The 17,843-nt window shown below is 49.3% G+C and overlaps 1 protein-coding gene across 7 annotated transcripts in view; it reads left to right on the forward strand.

Moving 5' to 3' along the window:
• CLIP2 (CAP-Gly domain containing linker protein 2) overlaps positions 1–17,843 on the forward strand; it is an 81,224-nt gene that overhangs the window by 22,793 nt on the left and 40,588 nt on the right. For all 7 annotated transcript variants that reach the window (XM_083805815.1, XM_083805814.1, XM_083805820.1 and 4 more), the window contains exon 3: positions 17,053–17,591. In XM_083805815.1, the coding sequence (XP_083661941.1) occupies positions 17,053–17,591 (539 nt within the window). The remainder of the gene's footprint in view (positions 1–17,052; positions 17,592–17,843) is intronic.

A 17,843-nucleotide genomic window follows, 5' to 3' on the forward strand; every position in this document is an offset into this window, starting at 1 on the left:
CCTGAGCCCTGTGTGCACGAGAAGTTTCTGTGCAAATCTTCACACCTTTGGGGGTCACTGTAAAGGGCTCAATATAGTGTTTGGACTTCTTTAAAAAGCTCATATATCTTCCCCCCCCTCCTGGAAAAGTCTGCTTTTGCCTGGAGCTGTGAGGTGGAGAGAGAGTAGGAGCTGTGACGAATGGGTCCCCACAGCCCTCCCAGCTGGCGGAGCAGGTGAAGCTGCTGGGAAGGGAAGCGTTCACATTTCAGCATGTTCTTCTCTGCTCGGAGCAACATTGGAGTAACTTAGAGAAGAAAGTCTTTCCTCTTTATGCTGCATTATCCCATCAGCTGGTTCTGGCATTCATTTTACAATGCTTTTTAAGGTTCTTAAATCTCTTCCTTGGTTACAGAATGTTGGCAAAAAGGTAGGGGGTGGGGGGAAAAAAAAAAAGTATACGCAGCCAGAGCTGGGCAGCACTGGGACTTCTCTGCTAGAGGCAGAAAAACCCAAACCTGTTCCATTTTCTGCAAGATTTAAATGCATCCAGTCTGAACCCAGCTTAGATCCTGAATTCTACAGATTAATCCTGTCTTTGTGAATGGGCAGATGCAAATATCTGTGACCCAAATATCATATTTGGGCGTGTCTGTGGGTATCAAAACTTTTTCGGTATTATTGCTTACAAGCTGTGCTGTGATGGGTAAACTCTACAGAATTATCATTATTTCTGATGAGAAACAAATGCTCAGAACTGTTAGTATTTGTTGGCTTAACATTTTACTTTGTAAACACTGTATGATGCTTTCGTGCGCTAAAAATCAAAGCAGTCTGCAGCGCCATTAAAGGGCACAAGACAACTGGCTCAGCAGGCTAATTAAACTAAGTTGCAATGAGGGCTTCCTAAGCCTGAGCCGTGCTGGTTATCAGGGCAGTCAGTTGCTCATGGCTTCAGGTTCCAAATGGGCCGGAGCTGATTACGTCCTGCGATAGTTGCTGCTGTGCTGAGAAGACGAGCTTTGCTTCATTCGGGCAGTAGCTGGGATGGGTTTGCTGATGAAGTGGCTGGATGCAGTTGTAGAGCTTGCTCTAGGTGGGATGTGTGATCAGAGGTTTGGGGTATTTAGAGCTGACACCTCAACCTGAATGTGATCCGTCACCCCCCACACTGCAGAAGAAGAGGCCAACGGAAAGGGATGGACAGCCAGGTCTGCGTGGGCTCCATCCCACCTCTTCACAAATACGGGGGTTCCTATGAAAACCAGATGGCTTTTTTTTTTTAATCAGGGTTGATCATGCTTTGAGGCTTCTGGGAGAGGGGTGAAAAGTTCTTGTCTTCTGATTTGTTTTCTAGAGGTGCAGCTGTCTTATGAGGGCTGATCCTGGTTTCAGAGACTCAGCAATTCTATATGGAAAAGTTTATTTGCATAAATCTAGACCCCATCATCTTTAACAAGCTATGCCCGTGTGTGAATTCTGCCAAAGGAGTGTAAATCTCATCACCACCTTAGCTCCTTTGTAGGATTCATGCCTTGCTGCTACCTTCCCCAGCGGGAAATCTTAGTTCAATGTTTTTATTCATCTGCAGCAGGATTAATAGCAACGTCCTGGTAAATTGACTTGGAAATCAGTTGTTTGCCCCCTAAAGTTTCTCAGGCTTTTGTTGGTGTAAATTGTCTGGAGGCTTAGCAATAAGAAGTCATTTCTATCGCCTCAAGGTTTATTTTGCAATAAAACAGAAAGGGAAGGTGTCCTTGAATGAGGAATTCACACCTAGGTAATAAGAGGAAGCTTGGACAGGTTATTCTTAGGTAATTGCTGATGGTTTGGCACAGCTTTAGTGTAGATTTTTTTATTAAGCTGCAAGACAGGCTGCTGAGGCTGCCTGCCTTTGTACCGATCCATTAATTCTCACTCTCAAATAAATATGAAAGACACTAAACTACTGTTTTGTCTGAAACAAAAGAAGTGGGACTGTGGTGTCCGGAGCGGCAGATTGACTGGCACAGACATAAGGAGCTAATTCTTGTCTATTCAAAGGCTTTGTGGTTCTTTATTAATATTAACTTGGGGGTGTTGTACACTGGCAAATTGAGAGAAAAGACCCCACACCACAGGGCTGGAGGCTGCTATTATTTCTAGCAAACGTTTGTTTTTGCCACTTTGCTGCAGGCCTCATGGCGTGATCAGCAATGTCAGCTCTCATCTGAGCCCTCAATTAAATCCAGGCTGCAAGCACGAATGGCAATTCCTCGAGTTAGGTCAATCACTGCTGAAAATGCATCAGCGGTGCCTGTAAGGTTTGATTAGGCCTTGCTTTATCTTAGTGGGCCTGCAGTGTAGTGCCCACAGCAGCTTTAGTGCCAAGGGGATCTGGGAGGGCAACGTGTCAAGGAGTGTGCCTTAATATCAGATGCCTCTGACTGCTGCAGCATCAGCAGGTTATTTAGCAGCTAGCGGTAACAGCTACAGCACCCACGGACACCCAGGCAGTCTGCTCGAGGAGTCATCAGGTACCTGAGGAGTGTGTTTTCAGGGGTTGCGCAGAAGAGAAACCGCTAATGAGTGTTAATGGCTTGTTAATTTAGGACGGAGAAATGGGTTGCTGCAAAGTGTGTTTGGAAAGTTGATAAGGAATTGGTTATGGAATGCTTCTGTAACGTTGCCTTCTTATAAGTGGTGTATTTAATGGCTTAATGCAGGTGTCTGCAGTGCAGGAAGGGGCCAGAGCCTCACAGTACGTTATTTCACAGTCAGTGCAGCTTCTGTCCCACCTCTCCAATAAGGTTTCTCCCTGTGAAGCATGTAATGCTGTGCTCCCCCACCAGCAGCCCTGAACTCCTGTGCAGCAGCAGGAAACCTCGGAGCCTCCTGACCAGCACAGAGCTGCGCGGGCTGTTGGAGCATGCTGGTGGCCGCCTGCTTTGGGGAGAGCACAGCGGGGCTGGGGCTGGGGCTCAGCTCTGCTGGGGTGGGAGACGTGTGGTGCCTGATGGTCAGCGCAGCTGGGGTGTAACCACTGCAACAACCACCGGAGAAGCTTTGCGAAGCGATCCCTGCATCTGAGCACACTCAATTTCTACCTCCCTTCACTTACCACTAACATGGGGTGTTCGCAGTGGCCCACTTGTCAGTCACACAACTCTGTTTAAATCCTCTTCCTCACGGACACTGATGCTTTCGTGAGACTTTGCATATTTACTTCTAATGCCCATTGCATATCCAGAAGCCAAATGTTTTCTGGCATGGTCGTTGATCGACTATTTGTGTAGGACTTACATTCAGTTCACACATACCTTTCATAAGCCACTCTGCCATCCTGCAAGTGGGAGTAGGTTTTGTTCTGGGTTTTCTAGCTGTGGTTTTTTTTCTTTTTGTTTTATCCTGGTGGTGGTGTTCCACCTTCTCCATTCTGTTTCCCCTCTTTTGGAGGGAAGGGACCTTTGGCAGCCTTCCTCTCCCAAGGAGAAGTGATTTGATGCATTCCAAGCAATGCAGAAGGGCACTGAATCAATCTTGATTTAATCAGCTTTACAGGTGACATCTAGAGACGACTGGGAGTCCGATTTTAATTGTCTTAATCATTAGATGCTCTTAGCAGGATTTGATACAGTTAATCCTTAATATTCAGTGCGCTCATTGCGGAATGAGATGCGAGCACACGCTGAAGGCATATGGAGGTCAGACGCCCTCCTGCTCTCTGTCTGTAGCTCCTCACAGAACAGCAGGGAAAGAAAATCTGCTTCCCACAGATGTTCAGCTTATGGTGGTTCGAATCTAATGAACCAAATCCTGTTCAGCTGGGCTGGCGCGAGTCTGCAGTAACATCAGTGCGCTTACAGTTACACCCGTTGAGGTGAGGGTGCAGCTTTGGGGCAGAATCTGTTCCTGCGTGTCTTGAACAGTCGAACTAATCCTGCAAGAGCAGATTAATGGTTAGAGGCCTGAGCCAATGTTCGTTGGAATCAAAGGGAAGATTCCCTTTGGTATAGATGGATTTGGGGATGAGAACCTATAGGATTAGTGGCATCAGACCGTTGCTACATAGTGTGGGCTGTTGGTCTGAGATACCTATCGCACCGGTCCTGCATATGAGTATCCCCCTTGCAAGCAGTTAAGTTGGTGAATTGGTTTCAATAAAAACCTTAAAATGTTTAGAACACGGGGACTTTGCTGCCTTTGTTTTGGGTCTACTGGATATTGACTTCTTTTTTATAAAGGTGCTAGAAAGTAATTTGCCCTTAAAAGAAAAAAACAAACTTGCATGCAGTAGTAAGGCCTGTAAGAAAACTCCATGTATCGTGATACTTACTATGAAATAATAAAATCTGTCAACTTTGGCTGCCTGTGACGTAAGGTTCATAATACAGTCGGTCTCTCTGCTGCAAGGTGTGACCGTTGTGGCACTGCTGTTTTCCAGCACAGTAGCTACGTGTGCTTTTATGAGCCTCTGGGTTGTAGATGGCCCAGAGGATGCAGCAGAACGCTTCAGTTTGCAGAATTCTTTGTGAGAATGGAAATACTTTCTGCACGGGGATTTCAAATAGTTGCAAAGGAAGATGGTGATGAACTTTGCTATGGCTAAGTCTTAAAAGATGAACCTCCCCAGAGAATTTAGGAATTGGTTTGTCTGATCTAGCATGCTGCCAGCGCTCTAATTCACAGGGACCGTTAAGCAGTAGTTACCTGCTGCAGTGGGACCCCAAGTTGCTTTATGAATTCCTACCAAGCACGAGCTGTAAGTCATTCTAATTTCCTGTAATTATAGGACTGCTATTCACATGTGAAACCTCCTCTGTTATAGATGCTCCAAATGCTTCGCCACCACCTGTGGAGCCTGGGGCTCTGATGTAGGTCAGTATTTGCACACACAACTTAAAAGAACTGGGTCTTAGCCCACGTCATCCTGTGAGTCAGGGGTGAAAGTGGGACAGGCATCCTGGCCAGCGGGATTGTGGCCTTTTGCCCTCTCTGTCCTGGCAGCAGGAGCAGCAGCTTCCCTCTGTGATGCTGCTTCCTCTGGTTCTTACTAAGGTAATAAATCTGCAGACATGAGTACGCTTGTGAGTTGACGGGGAGTATGCAGTCATTGAGCATGAAGGAAGATGTCTCAGCCCTGTACTTAGGGTGTGATTGTCTGGTTTCACGTTTAAATTCACATTCCCTGAAGATGACAGGAGCTATATTTATTGCTGTATAGTTTATTTCACAGAATTGCTGATTGCAGAGTATTATGCTTGGAGGTATTTGCTTAAAAAAAAAAAAAGTGCCAGAAATTAGAAGGGCTCGATGCAGACCTTGAACAAAAAAATCAGTTAAGAGACGGTGTGGTTTTGAGAAAAAACACTTTTTTTTTTTAAAAAAGGGGGTAAAGGGGGTTGGTGGCATGGTGATTTTCTGTCCTAGCAAAGTCTGTGTGATAAAAGCATAAAACTGATCATCTGAAATCATCTGACGATGTTCTGAAGTGGCATAAGAGAGGGTTGGTTCAGATGTGAATCTTCCAGACCAGTAAGACAGAGATACTGGGAATGGGAGCTTACTGTGTGCTCAGGGGTGGCCAGGGTGGTACCTGGAGGGACCGTGTGTGTTTTCTCACAAGGAAGGGATTAGACATCCGCTGCAAATAGATCCTTTGGATTTTCTGCAAATAGTGCCTGTTTGTGTACAAATCGAATTGGATACTTAGCTGTTTAAGCCAGATATTTGGAATAAAGTAGATGACTCAGTGTTAATCTGCTCTCAAATATCTATTTTATTAGATTAGGCAGAACTCAAACAGCCCAGCAGATCCTGCGTCGCGTGGCTCTGCGTACAGTCAGTCCGTTGTGCGACCTCCAGGGGAGGTGCATGGGCTGAGCAATGTGGGCACGGGGGTGTGTGGCCGCAGAAAGAAGCGGCTGAAGCAATGACTCCAAGCTGTGTTTCAGCAGAGCGCAGCCCTGGGGCTGTACGCAGGTTTGTTTGGCAATTAAGAGATGTTGGTCTTTACCTCTCCTGTAGTTCCCCTGGGGTCCTGGGGATGCTGCAGAAGGCCCCTGAAATGTCTGGTTTTCAGGTGAGTCTGACGGAGGGTTCAAAAGGAAGGTACGACTGCGTTGTTGTCATGGTTCTTCGCGTTGCTTGCCTTCGTGCTGGTACCATCCCCGTGGTTCAATTAACAGTGGCTTAACTCTGCTGTCTTCCAGGAGAGCTGGTTACTGCATAAATGAGCCTCTCAGCATGCTGATAAGGAGCTACCCGAGTACCTCCCCTCACTGTTGCATGTCCCTTGTCACATTTCTGCGCTCTTCCCTCAGGGCTAGCTTCAGACAGGGCATGAGAAAACGGCTTGTATGGCTGCAGGCGGGGAGCTCTTGCAAAGAGAAACCTCTGGGCAGGACGTGTGTTACTTATTCGTCTGCAGCGTGAGTGTTCGCTTAATGAGAGCGTGAGCTCTTGGGGTTTTGCCTGAATTCCTGCATGTATTGATTAAAATGCCTCCCCTTTCAGGCTGAGGAAGGACCTCCTGCCTCAGCCTTGTGAGGCACTGGCCTCAACTTACCTGCACTGGCACCGAGATCCGTTGGAGTTCAGGATTTTAAGTGAAAAGTGGTAGTTTTATTTCACTGTATGACACTGCACTAGCAGTATTTGGACAGACTTTGGTTAATCCTTAACCTTTGTGTACATATGGCATGGGTGCGCAGAGCCCTGGGCTGGCCATGAGATCTTGTCCTAGGACTTGGCAGCTCTCTTATAGGGAGGACTTAATTTGTCAGAATGATTAACGAACCGACGCGCTGGGGTGGAGGGGAGGCCTGGGCAGCAGCTCCCACGTGTGTTTGAGCAGCGTGGCTCCATCTTCCTTTACAGACCAGAGCACAGCTCAGTTTCCTGGCTTTTGTTTCCTTTTACAGCCCCAGCTGGCGTGAGCCGTTGCAATAGCCTAACATGCACTCAGCAAAAGGGGTTCACGTTTTGGGTAGTTCAAGTACTTTGTGGTAGAAAGGGAAAGTAGGAAGGAGAAAGTTCTGTTTTGGTAGGGTCTACTTCTGTTTACATTGTCATACATTAATAGGGAAGTGCAGCAGGGCAGCCTGTGGGCTGGCCAGGCTGGTACCAGGAAGTCTCGTCACTTTTAGACGGCAGTTCCCTTTTTGTCTAAGTTTTCCGTGACTCCCCAGGGCTGGTAAGGATTTGTGTGATAGTGTTAAGAAATAAAAATAAAGTTCTGGCAGTGCTGGGGCTCGTTCCAACACACAAGGCTGTGCAACGCTGCGGTTTGGCAGTGACCTTACCTGAGAGCCCAGAGCAGCACTTTGTGTATTTCAAAAAATCGATCAAACTCTCAGCAACAGCAAATGCTTAATACCCTGCCAATGCCGACTGGTATTCACATAGGTTTCATGCTACGGTTGAAAAACAGGACAGCTGGAATTAGCAGCCTTTCCTCACCCACGATACTGTTGAGTGACGTGGGCAGGGTCTGCAGATGCTGCGAAGCTCTGGCTCCTGCTCTGCTCAGCGCTGCCTCCAAGGACCAGCCACCTGCCACGCTCCACACCGCGCTTGGGATTCCTGGAAATGCACTGAGCTAATGAATGCACAAAGCCGCTCGGGCTGGGGAAGGTGTGCGAAGGCACCGTGGTGTTCCTGACTTGTCTTCCAGCTGCAGAAATGCACCCCTGGCTTGAATTCAAGGATGGTTTAAGCTTGAGCTGGTGGCATGTGGGTGTCTGAAGTGCTGCTGGTAACGCAGCAGAACACAGGTAGGAGCTGCACAGCTCATCAGCTGCCAGGCCAGGCAAAAAAGCTGGCATTGAACGAGGCGCTCTCCTTGTGATTTAACTTTCCTTTCCCCTGACTGTTAGAGGCATGGCCGCTCGGCACCCCCGTGGCTGCTCAGGTGATGTCCTGTGAGTAGATTTCTTGAGTTACGCACACACAGCATCATCTTCATTGTGTTCCTTGTACAGGCTGCTGTCCTTGGAGCGGCTGATCCCCTGGTACAGATCCAGTCTGTAAAGCAATAACAGTAATTGCTCTCTTGGTGGAATAAGCCAGGCTGTTTTCTGGTACATTCCCTTCTAAATTTTATTGGCAGTGAGCTAATTTCATCATTTTTGAGTGAACAAGCCGATGGCCTTTCTGTGTACACCTGCTTGAGCAATGTGCAGCTTGGCTGCTCGTCTCTCTCAGTTAATGCTGTAGCTGGTTAGGAATAGCAGCAAAGTCCGTCTGAGTGGGTTTTGTGTGGGAATGACGCCTGAGCAAAAATCCTACACTTAGAAAGGCTGTGAAATTCCAAACTGAGTTCAAAACCCTGCTGCTTGATTGCTTTTCTGGTGGAGAGAAAGCGCTGTGCTTTGCTTGGCTGCTCTTTCCACTGTTGGGGTCTCGAGATAAATTTCTCCAGTTCAGGAGGTGTCCTGAGACCGCTCCTCTCTCCGTGCTAGCGCCAGCGCTCTGCCTGGGAAATCATTTATAAGTGCCTCATTAAAGACCTGTGTCTGCCTCTTTTCTCCCTTTTTGTCATCGGATCGGCTCACTGAGAGCAGCTGTCTTCGCCTCCCTAGCAGCACCCCCTAAACCACGCTCGTGCCGTACAAATTCCCACAGCCTAAGGAATCGCAGACAACTGCGGGTACACATGTGCCGGGCTTTGCAGACGTGGCGGGGTTAGCCCGAGCTCGTTCCCAAGCTTGTCTACGCTTAGTTGAAAAGAAAAGTCTCTAAGAAGTTAGCTTTGTGCTAGATTCTTTAAAAAAGAAGCCGACCATATGGCGTGATTACAGCGATGCAACTGGAGAGCGAGGTGCGTGCGAGGAGAGGCGGCGATGCGCCGTGCGATGCTCGGGCTGCCTGAAGGCTGGTCACCCGTGTGCTACGAGTAAGTGCATCCCCCCAGCTGGTCTCCTCGCCCTCAGGGCCGTCTCGTGGGTTATCACAGCACTGTGCTACCTCAGGCTGCTCTCTTATTCTCCTTAAGTATAAATCTGAAGTATTTTGCTTACAATGATCTCGGCGAGGTGACCATTTGAGGGACTGGGGGGGAAAAGAAGTATTGAATAGTTATAGCTAAGGGCTTGCTTAAATGAGAAACCGTACCCTTTAGTTAAAATAAGCTATAATCAACAAAGTGAACAATGCTTCCAAGTTGCATATTCTATCGTTAAAGTGATTTTGTTCGTTATTTAAGAATGAAATCTGTATTATTCAGCAATGCACCAGGGATTGCTTCAACATAGCCCTAGGTTTTCAAATGGGTCTGTGACTTTTTTTTTCTAGAGGCTGGGGGTGGCGTGGGCTGGGGAAAAAGGCATGGGTGCTCCGTTCCTTCTGTCAGACCTGGAACACCCTTAATATTGTGGGATTTTTGTTTTCGTTATTTATCAGGAAAACAGGATGCCTTTCCAGAGGTATGATAGATGGGCCATGTTTTCAGGCTGGAAAATGTTAGATAACAGATTGAAACATGAATGTTGAAATAATATGGCTTTTAAAAATAATTATGTAAAAAAAATAAGACTGTAATCTTGGTGAATAGATCTGTCCGTATGCTGCAAGCTAATTATCACTCAGTGAAAGAAATCTTGTGTGTTCTCTACTAGGCACTCACCTCCTTTCTGCCCTGTGCTGCCAAAAACTACCTGCTTTGCATGTTGTGTTGAATACCACTGTTTATACGAAAAACTTAAAATCCTGACATATAATAAATATCACAGTTTCTTTTAAGAATTACACTGAGCCGGCCTGCCGTTATCTGATCCAGTGAAGCTGTAAAAGCCCAGGGTCCTCCAGCCCTCCCGTCTCTGGCGGGCACCACGGAGGCACGTCTCGCCCGTGGCGGAGCAGATTTTGTACCAGTCAGCCTCTTGAATGAGACCTTTATAAGAAAGTCTTTGTTCAGGATGTCTGTTTGAGGTTCAGTGCCCTTCCCAGCTGCCTTGTAAAGACAAATATCTGCCTCAGTGGGCATCTCCTTGCATTCCCTGCAGAGCTACTCTGCAGCAGCTCTCATTTGCGCGCTCATTGAGTTCTCGGTTGGTTTCTTATTGTCCTCTTTCCCTTCCTCCTCCCGTCAGGTTTCTTTCTAGGTATTATCACTGTCTTCAGAGTAGGCAGAGCTGGCGATGCTGAAGTTGTATCAGATCTTAATACCCACGCGGTGGGGCTTATTCCAGGGACCTGCAGGGGCAATAGATTTCCAGGGTGCCAGATGCAGAGTTCATCTCGGTGCCAGTCATTACATTCAGGTCCCACGAGATAGGCCTTACAGACCCAACTTTTCAGCTCTGAACTTAGAGAGCTTTCAGTCGTTGTTTCCAAGTCAGCCATAAATCTCTCGGGCTGCTTCCTCCCACAATGTGCTGCCAGGCACTCAGCTACTCCCCGCAAAGCATTGCTTTCTCTAGCGGTCACCTATCCCCTCTCTCTTTCTGCATTATCCTGCAGCCTGAAAAGGCCGTGATAAATCTTGCAGAAAACAGCTGCTTCAACAATTTGAGTTTGGGTAGAGCAGAGTGGGCTGGCTTTCACTCGGCTGCCAACAACATCATTTCTGTGTAATCCAAGCAGCTTTGAGAAGCTCCAATTCCTCTGTGGGAACCTAGAAATCCGCGCGGCGAGGCCTCAGCCCCCGAGCAGCGTGAAGGCAGCAGGCAGCCAGCCCTCCTCCCTTGGGAGACCCCGTCAGCCCCCCGGCTCCTGCTGAGGCTGCCAGATGAAGCCATGCCTCTGCCCGCGCAGATGGCAGCTCCCAGAGGTACAGCAGGTTGTGCCTCCTCGTCTCCTGCCTGGCAGTCCAGATACGGTATTCAACAGGGACCGAGGCTTGCCTCGTTGAAAACTGATGCTGTGGATTGTCCTTTTTTGTTCCCGTCTCTGTATGGGAAGCTCTAATCAGCTCTGCTGCGACCATCGGTTGGGGAATTTCTGTAGCGCTGTGCTTGGAGGTGAAATGGTATTGCAGACCCGGAGAGGCTCACAGTAAACAGTACTTGCAATGGGTAAAGCCCAGATTGCTGGGAGTGGACAGGTACTTGCCTGTAGAGATGCTGTTCTACAGCTCTGGCTCTTAGGGGAGGGCGGTAGTTTTAACAGAAGCGTGTCATCCATCCCAAGCGTTTGGTGCCCTGAGCACGGGCTGCAGCGTGAGCAGGGGCAGTACCGGGCACCCCCGTGAGACCAGATGCCCTTGGCAGCTGAGCCTTGAGCCCAGCAGTGAGCCAGGCACTAAGCCCTCACGTCTCAAGCTCTTGCATAATCCTTGCGGCAGTGAAAACATAAATTATTCCTTCCAGCTGCAGGGTTTTCCAGCTGACAAAATCTGCCTTGGCTTCACATGGGCCTTACGGTCCCCTGGCCTTGGGACTGCCCCGAAGCACTGCCCAGTCTGGGCAGGAGCAGAGCTGGCCCTGAAGCTTCCTGGCCCCTTGGTTTGGCCACAGGGCTGGCAAATGTCAGGTGCTTGCTAGCCACAGGGCAAGCTGCCCCATTGCCTCTTAGCTGTACCTATAGCATCTGTGGTGGGCTGCAGCTGGGTGAGGAAATAGCACCTGTCAGATAGGCACGGAAAGTTGTATGCACCCTTTGTCAGGCTAAATCGGGGCTGTGTTAGGTACAGACCTGTTCATTTGCCCTGTGGTTTAAATCAAACAAAAAAAACCCAACAACCACTAAAAAAAAACCCTCTGAAAATTAAAATGGAGAAGGGAAAAGACCTTTCCTAAGGGTGTTGTAAAGCTCTTTTGTAAATATCATGGGTTTTTTCCTTCTGCCCTCCCTTTCTGGCATAAGACACGCTACTCTGGTATATCTTTTTTTCTTCATTTAAATGTAATGTGCCTCCATTTTATCAATTAACTGCCTGTCTCCTGATTCCCATGGCAACACAATAGGCTGTTGAATTTCTGATTCTTTTGGCAGTCAGGGTGCCTGGCATGTGTCTCAGGAGCAGCGAGATCACAAAAGGTTTCTGCAGGGAGTAGGAAATACGTGGGTAACGCTCACTGTGTGCTGCTTCTCATGCTAAACCATTTTCCTCTTCCCTTCTCCCCTTCCGAAACAAATTTCCTTTCTCCCTTTGTTTCCATTACCCAGCGATAAGAAACAAGCAACCGGAGTGCTGCGGGAGGCCGAAAGGCACGGAGGGAGCGAGAGGATGCCTGGTCTTGTCGGACGGGGATGGCTCCCAGACGCAGCACGAGGCTGTGTCTCTTGAGGGATCCTGCACTGAGGGTTGTTGCTGCTGATGCTGCGGGGTGATTGCTCTGTTCCTCCTGCTACAACTTTCAGAGCCTCTTTGCAAGGGTTTCTCGCTCCTGTACCTGTACAAAGCTGCCTCTGCACCCCTTGCTATGGCGGGTGCTTCCAAGAGCTGGAGGAGCCCACGTTCTGCTTACCAGAGTCCTTGCGCTCCCTGGGGCTTCAGACACATGGCTTTCATTGACGATGTAACGAGAGCCATGCGAGCAGGCCGGAGCCTCAGTTAAATCCTTTAGCCTCTCCAGTTCCCGGCTCAGAGGAATGTGTCTGGCTCCTGAAGTGCTGGTGCCTGAACCGTGTGGGGTGCCCTGTCGGTGCCGGCCCCTGAACGGACAGGAGTTTGCAGAAAGGCCCCAAGGGCTGGGTCTGCTGTATGTGTTATTGGCCTGTCACGTGCGGGCTTCACAAAAGCTAAAGGGGAAACAGAGATTTAGGGTTGGATAAGATGTGCGTTTACTGGGCGCCCTGCATGACTTTGGTTTATAAATTGTTGTTCGGCCCTGAGAGTTGTGACCTACAGGAAGACCATTTAAACTGCAAAGAATGAGCTGGCTGACGAGCACAATAGGGTTGTAAAGCTGGAAAGCCCGAGTGGAAGAGATCCCACATGGTGCGTGTTACATCTTAGAGCCTGTGGTACGTGTGAGAGGGAGGGAGGAGCTGTCGCAGTCCTGTCCTGCAAGCAGGGTTTGTGCTGGACAGAGCGGCAAAGAGAAGGCAGCGATCCCCCTGGGCGAAGGAGGGAGAGCTCTCCATGCCGCTGGCTTCCAGGTGAGCTGCTGGGTTCAACGCCCAGTAGGGGCGTTCGGACGCTCCCCGTGGCTTCTTGCTCAGCATCACCAGGGAACTGCTGAAAGGTGGGTTGGAGCAGAAAAAAATCAATCTGCATTTTGTTTTTCTCATTCCTCTGCTGTAACTCCGTTCTCAGCTTTGTACCTGAGATCAGTAGCTCTGCTTTAGCAGCTTCTCTTGGAACTCGTTTGTGTTCATTTGGGGGAGTCCGACCAGAACAGGAGGGCTTTTCCCCTCCAGAAACAGCACCCAAGTGATGCAGGCAGAGGCCAGCTGTTAGGTGCCCGTGGGCTGAGGAGACCTCGGGAGCTGTGGACACCTGGGTGGCTTTCCTCTGAGCTGCTCTAGGAGGGGACAACTCCAGCTGTCAGGTCTCGGAGGGCAGTGCTGCTAGCTAGCACCAGTGCCTACTGCCAGCTAATTTCAGCCGTAGGCTATTCTAAAATACTCTTGGGATCGAAGATGGATTACTCATTGCTGCCTTGTGTCTTCTTACGGGCTGGTGACTAGATACCTGGCTGGGAGGATCAGGGCTTGGTCTTCTCAGACCGCGCTGGTTGTTGTGTGGCCATGTAATTAGCGGGTCCACCAGACCTGAAGCCTGGAAGAATGGCTTCGGTTGGACCACTGTGACTCTTCATTTCTCTGGGAACTTAGTGCACAAAAGCCTGTTAGCTGTACTGTAGGAAAACTGGGGGCTTAGGAATTATTTTATATGTGGGTAACGAAGGGCATGTATAATACCGAGTTCCTTCCATAATGAAGAAGGTGATCTTTGTGGCAGCTCTTCATTTAAACACTATCTTTTTGAACTGTTCAGCCTCGTGCTAAAGAATTCATAACGCTTCTGACTGCACTGCTCTGCTTGGGAGCCTGTAATTAGGCTGCTTCCCTGCAATGGTGTAATTACTGCAACTTGGCAGCCCTGCCTGTCGGGCAGCCACCTAAAATGAACAAAGTCCTGCTAAAACTTTGGCTTTATTGGGGAACGCTATGTGGCACCATGAGTCCAGTGAACTCCTTTCTTTTTTTTCCCTGTCCAAGCCAGTTTTTGAAGGTGGTTGCTCTTACAGTGAGTCTAGATGTGGTTTTAAATTCTGCTGCAGTGTTTGTTCAGCCCTGGGGCAGCCTTCCTGCCTTTCTTTGCCTCAGCTTCGCTGCTGAAGGGTTAGGTTATCCCAGCCTTTTTACAGAGGTGTTTGGGAGAGCTAATGTCAGCTCTGTCTTGATCGTTAATGAACAGACCTAATAAAGATTCCTAGGGCTCCGCTAGGGCTAGAAAAACAGCTTTGATCTTTTGTGAACTCAGACACAGCCCGTCCAAAATTTCTGTGCTTTTAGTGCCCTGGACAGCAGAGTTCAGCTTGCTGTTCTGCTTGGCACGTCGCGTGGGTCTGCTGCAAACATGTCAGCAGCGTGAGATCTGGGGATTACAACACTCTGCTGAGCGTGAAACCAGGACGTAAGTTGTGTTTCTCATTTAATTCATTTGCACACATAGAAAAGGGGAGAGAGTGCATCCATAGCACACACATTGTTGGTGATAAAATCCTACAGCCATATCTGGCTATTAAAATGAAAGACTGACTTTAAAGTGTAACTTGCTGGCTCCTAATCTAGCTGCTTGACTGTCTTGTGCTCATAGGGGTTGAAATGAAAATGGTAGCATTTATTTTCTGCTTATGGTTGTCTTTTTGGCACACCTGGACAGAGCCATGTTTCCTTTTCCATCCTTGTTACTTAAAGTCTTTACTAAAGATCAAAAGTCCTAAGCATCCTTATAATCTTTTTGTTTCTCAGTTTTTAAGGTGAACTTGGCTCTTGGATGTGAAGCCATCCCCTCTAATGGAGCTCCTTTTGGCGTACTGTCTTTTAAAAGTTTGAGAGAACAGGCAGCTGCCAAATTAAGAAGTTAATGAACATGTGAGTTGAGGAAACTTTCAGGGCAGGACACTAAGGTCAAGAGAAGGCAGCTCAGGGACAATGACACAATCTTCTCCCAGGAAGCTGGCTGGGCTCCGCTGGGAGCACTGCACACAGCTGCTGCTGAGCTTTCCAGTTGGGAATGGCATTTGTGTCACTGCCCTTCCTGTGCTAGGGGTGAGTTTTATGGTACTTGTTCTGGCGAAGTGGTGCTGCTGAGGCTGAAGTTAGAGCACACCCTGGAGCAGGGAAGTCTGGCTAACTTTCTCGTGCTGTTAAAGCTCCGGTTCACCAAGCCTAGTGAGCTGCTAGGGGGTGATTCCTTCAGGAGCCACGAATGAGCTGTTGCAATTGTGCTGCACAGATTTAAGTGCTGACTCTGGAGTCTAATGACAACTGAAGTGTCAATGGTAATCTCTCTTAAGGCAGCTGTTTTAGCAAGAACTCTAAAGTTCTTCGTACTAACACTGAAGCACTGGTGCTCTTTTCTTTCCCCTGGCATTAAACCTTCAGCAAAGCTTCAAGTGTCCTGTTTTGAGAGCCGTTACTGTCTTTGGTCTTTCTAGGAGCTGGACTTGATCCGTCAGGCCCATTCTCTCTGGAAGAGATGCAGCAGTGGTGCAGGCTGAGCAGTGGTGATGGCTGAGCAAATGTCACAGCTCGCTTCAGATAAGCACTCAAGTGTGGCTGGCCTCTGCAGCTATTTAGACTTTCTCGATTGGTCTTGTCCGAGAGCAAACAAAACTTTCTTCCTGGGTGTGCTTCGTGTTGGTGGCACCCAGAAATTTCAGGCTAAAGATTGGCTGAAGAGTCCAGGTAGCTTTAACTGAGGGCTGAACGTGTGGGACACACACCCTAGGTCAGCTATAGGGGAGAAGCACACTTAGGATCTCAGTGCTGTCAGGTGCTGAGGATGACCACAGGTCTGGGGTATAGGACTTGCTGGATCTTAATTTGCAAGCTTATTTCCTCAGTCTGCGTGGTTTCTTTTAGGGCTTTACTTACTTAGCATTGCCCACCCCCCTGTCTTTGGACTTAAGAGTGCTTTAATGAAGTCCATATGCTCTTTATTTTAGGTCCCCTGGGACCCAGACGGAAAGCACAACGTTTGTGATCGTTTGACCCTGGGGTCAGCAAGTGTGGGGTCACTGCGAGCTTGTCTGCTTGGGTTGTCTTTGTTACCCTTCAGATGCCAGCCGCGTACTTAAGGGTCTCCTTTTGTACTGCTGCAAGTTTGGCCCATCCTAGGAGATGGAGAGAGCGGCCGGGACGGTGAATTTACAGCAGCATCTGCAGCTTTCCTCCTCCCAGCGAAGCGTAGCTGGCGGCCCTGCCGATGCGGGGATAAGCGTTCCCTCTTGCAGGTTTGCCTGAGTTCTGCGCGCTGAACCCCAGCCCTGGAAGGGCCGTGCTCGCGGGGGTTTGTAGATGTTTCCTGTTTATAGATGCTCTGTTTATATTGAGCATACCCCAGGTGTCTGCTTGCTGCTGGTCTCCGCTCTGCGCAGGGCACGGCAGCAGCTGGGAAAAGCAAGCAATGTGCGAAGGCAGCTGTCTGGTCCCACGGGGGCTGTTATTGCCCTCCAGCGGGACACGCGGTGCCTGGGTTAACTGTTTGCCTGCATCCAGACCTGAGGAGCTCTGAACACCCACTGAAACATCACAGCTCACCCTTTTTTGGGATAAAAGGGTGACTTTGGCATCTTTCTTTGAGCAGTCCCCTTGGATCCTTAGGCACCTACCTCCACTTCTGTCCTTTTGAGCTTATTTACGCCGGCACTGCCGTGCTAAATATCCTCCAGTGCTGTGGTGGGACTGGGAATAAATGCACCTTATAAAAGGGGACAAAGACATGGTGTTGATTCTTTACTTGTGTGTGAGACCTGCAGAAACTGGGCAGCATGTGGAGATTTCAGTGCAAACTGCACTTCTGCCAAGAAGATGTCTAAGTACCGGGGTCACTCAGGTTCTAACTCCTGCCTGGTGTAAGGCTGCAACCTGAGTCGTGGCCCCAGATGTTTCCTTTTCGTAAATGTCCCTTCCTGGTGTTGTGGCTGCCTCTAGGATTTCTCCTCATGCCAAATCCTCTCTTCCCTCGATTCACAGGCTCGCCCTTACACAAGCAGGGTACCACCTCCACTGCCAGCGCTGAGAAGTCGGGCTCAAAGGTCGCCGAGGTGGGCGACGATTTCCTGGGAGACTTCGTGGTGGGCGAACGCGTCTGGGTGAATGGAGTGAAGCCAGGAGTGATCCAGTACCTCGGGGAGACGCAATTTGCTCCGGGCCAGTGGGCAGGGGTCGTTCTGGATGACCCGGTGGGTAAGAATGACGGCTCGGTCGGTGGAGTGCGTTACTTCGAGTGCCAGCCGCTGCAGGGGATCTTCACCCGACCGTCCAAGCTGACGCGGCAGCCGGTGGCCGAGGGCTCGGGGAGCGACGCCCCCTCCGTGGACTCTCTCACGGCCCAGAACTTGTCGCTGCACTCGGGGACGGCCACGCCGCCCCTCTCCACCCGTGTCATCCCCCTGCGGGAGAGTGTCCTCAACAGCGCCATGAAGACGGGCAACGAGTCTGGATCGAACCTCTCGGACAGCGGGTCTGTGAAAAAAGGGGAGAAGGACTTACGGCTTGGAGATCGTGTGCTGGTGAGTTGGTTGTGGGGTCTTCCTTGAAAAGTGAACGACAGAATTTGTCTCCTCCTTGTTTGGGACAAGTTAAAAGGGTGGCAGAGTTGGTGGTGAGATGTGGGGCAGTGTGTGGCCTTGGAAAAGGGAGTGTTTGGGCCAAGCAGGCTTTGAACTTCTGCATTAATTGTTATTTGGGATGCTGTGTCTTGTGGACGTGCCTCTTTTTGACATTGATGCAAGAGTGCTTTTTGTGTTGGGTAAGTCCTGAGC

Source organism: Anser anser, assembly GCF_964211835.1.
Source record: "Anser anser genome assembly, chromosome: 20".
NCBI lineage: Eukaryota > Metazoa > Chordata > Aves > Anseriformes > Anatidae > Anser > Anser anser.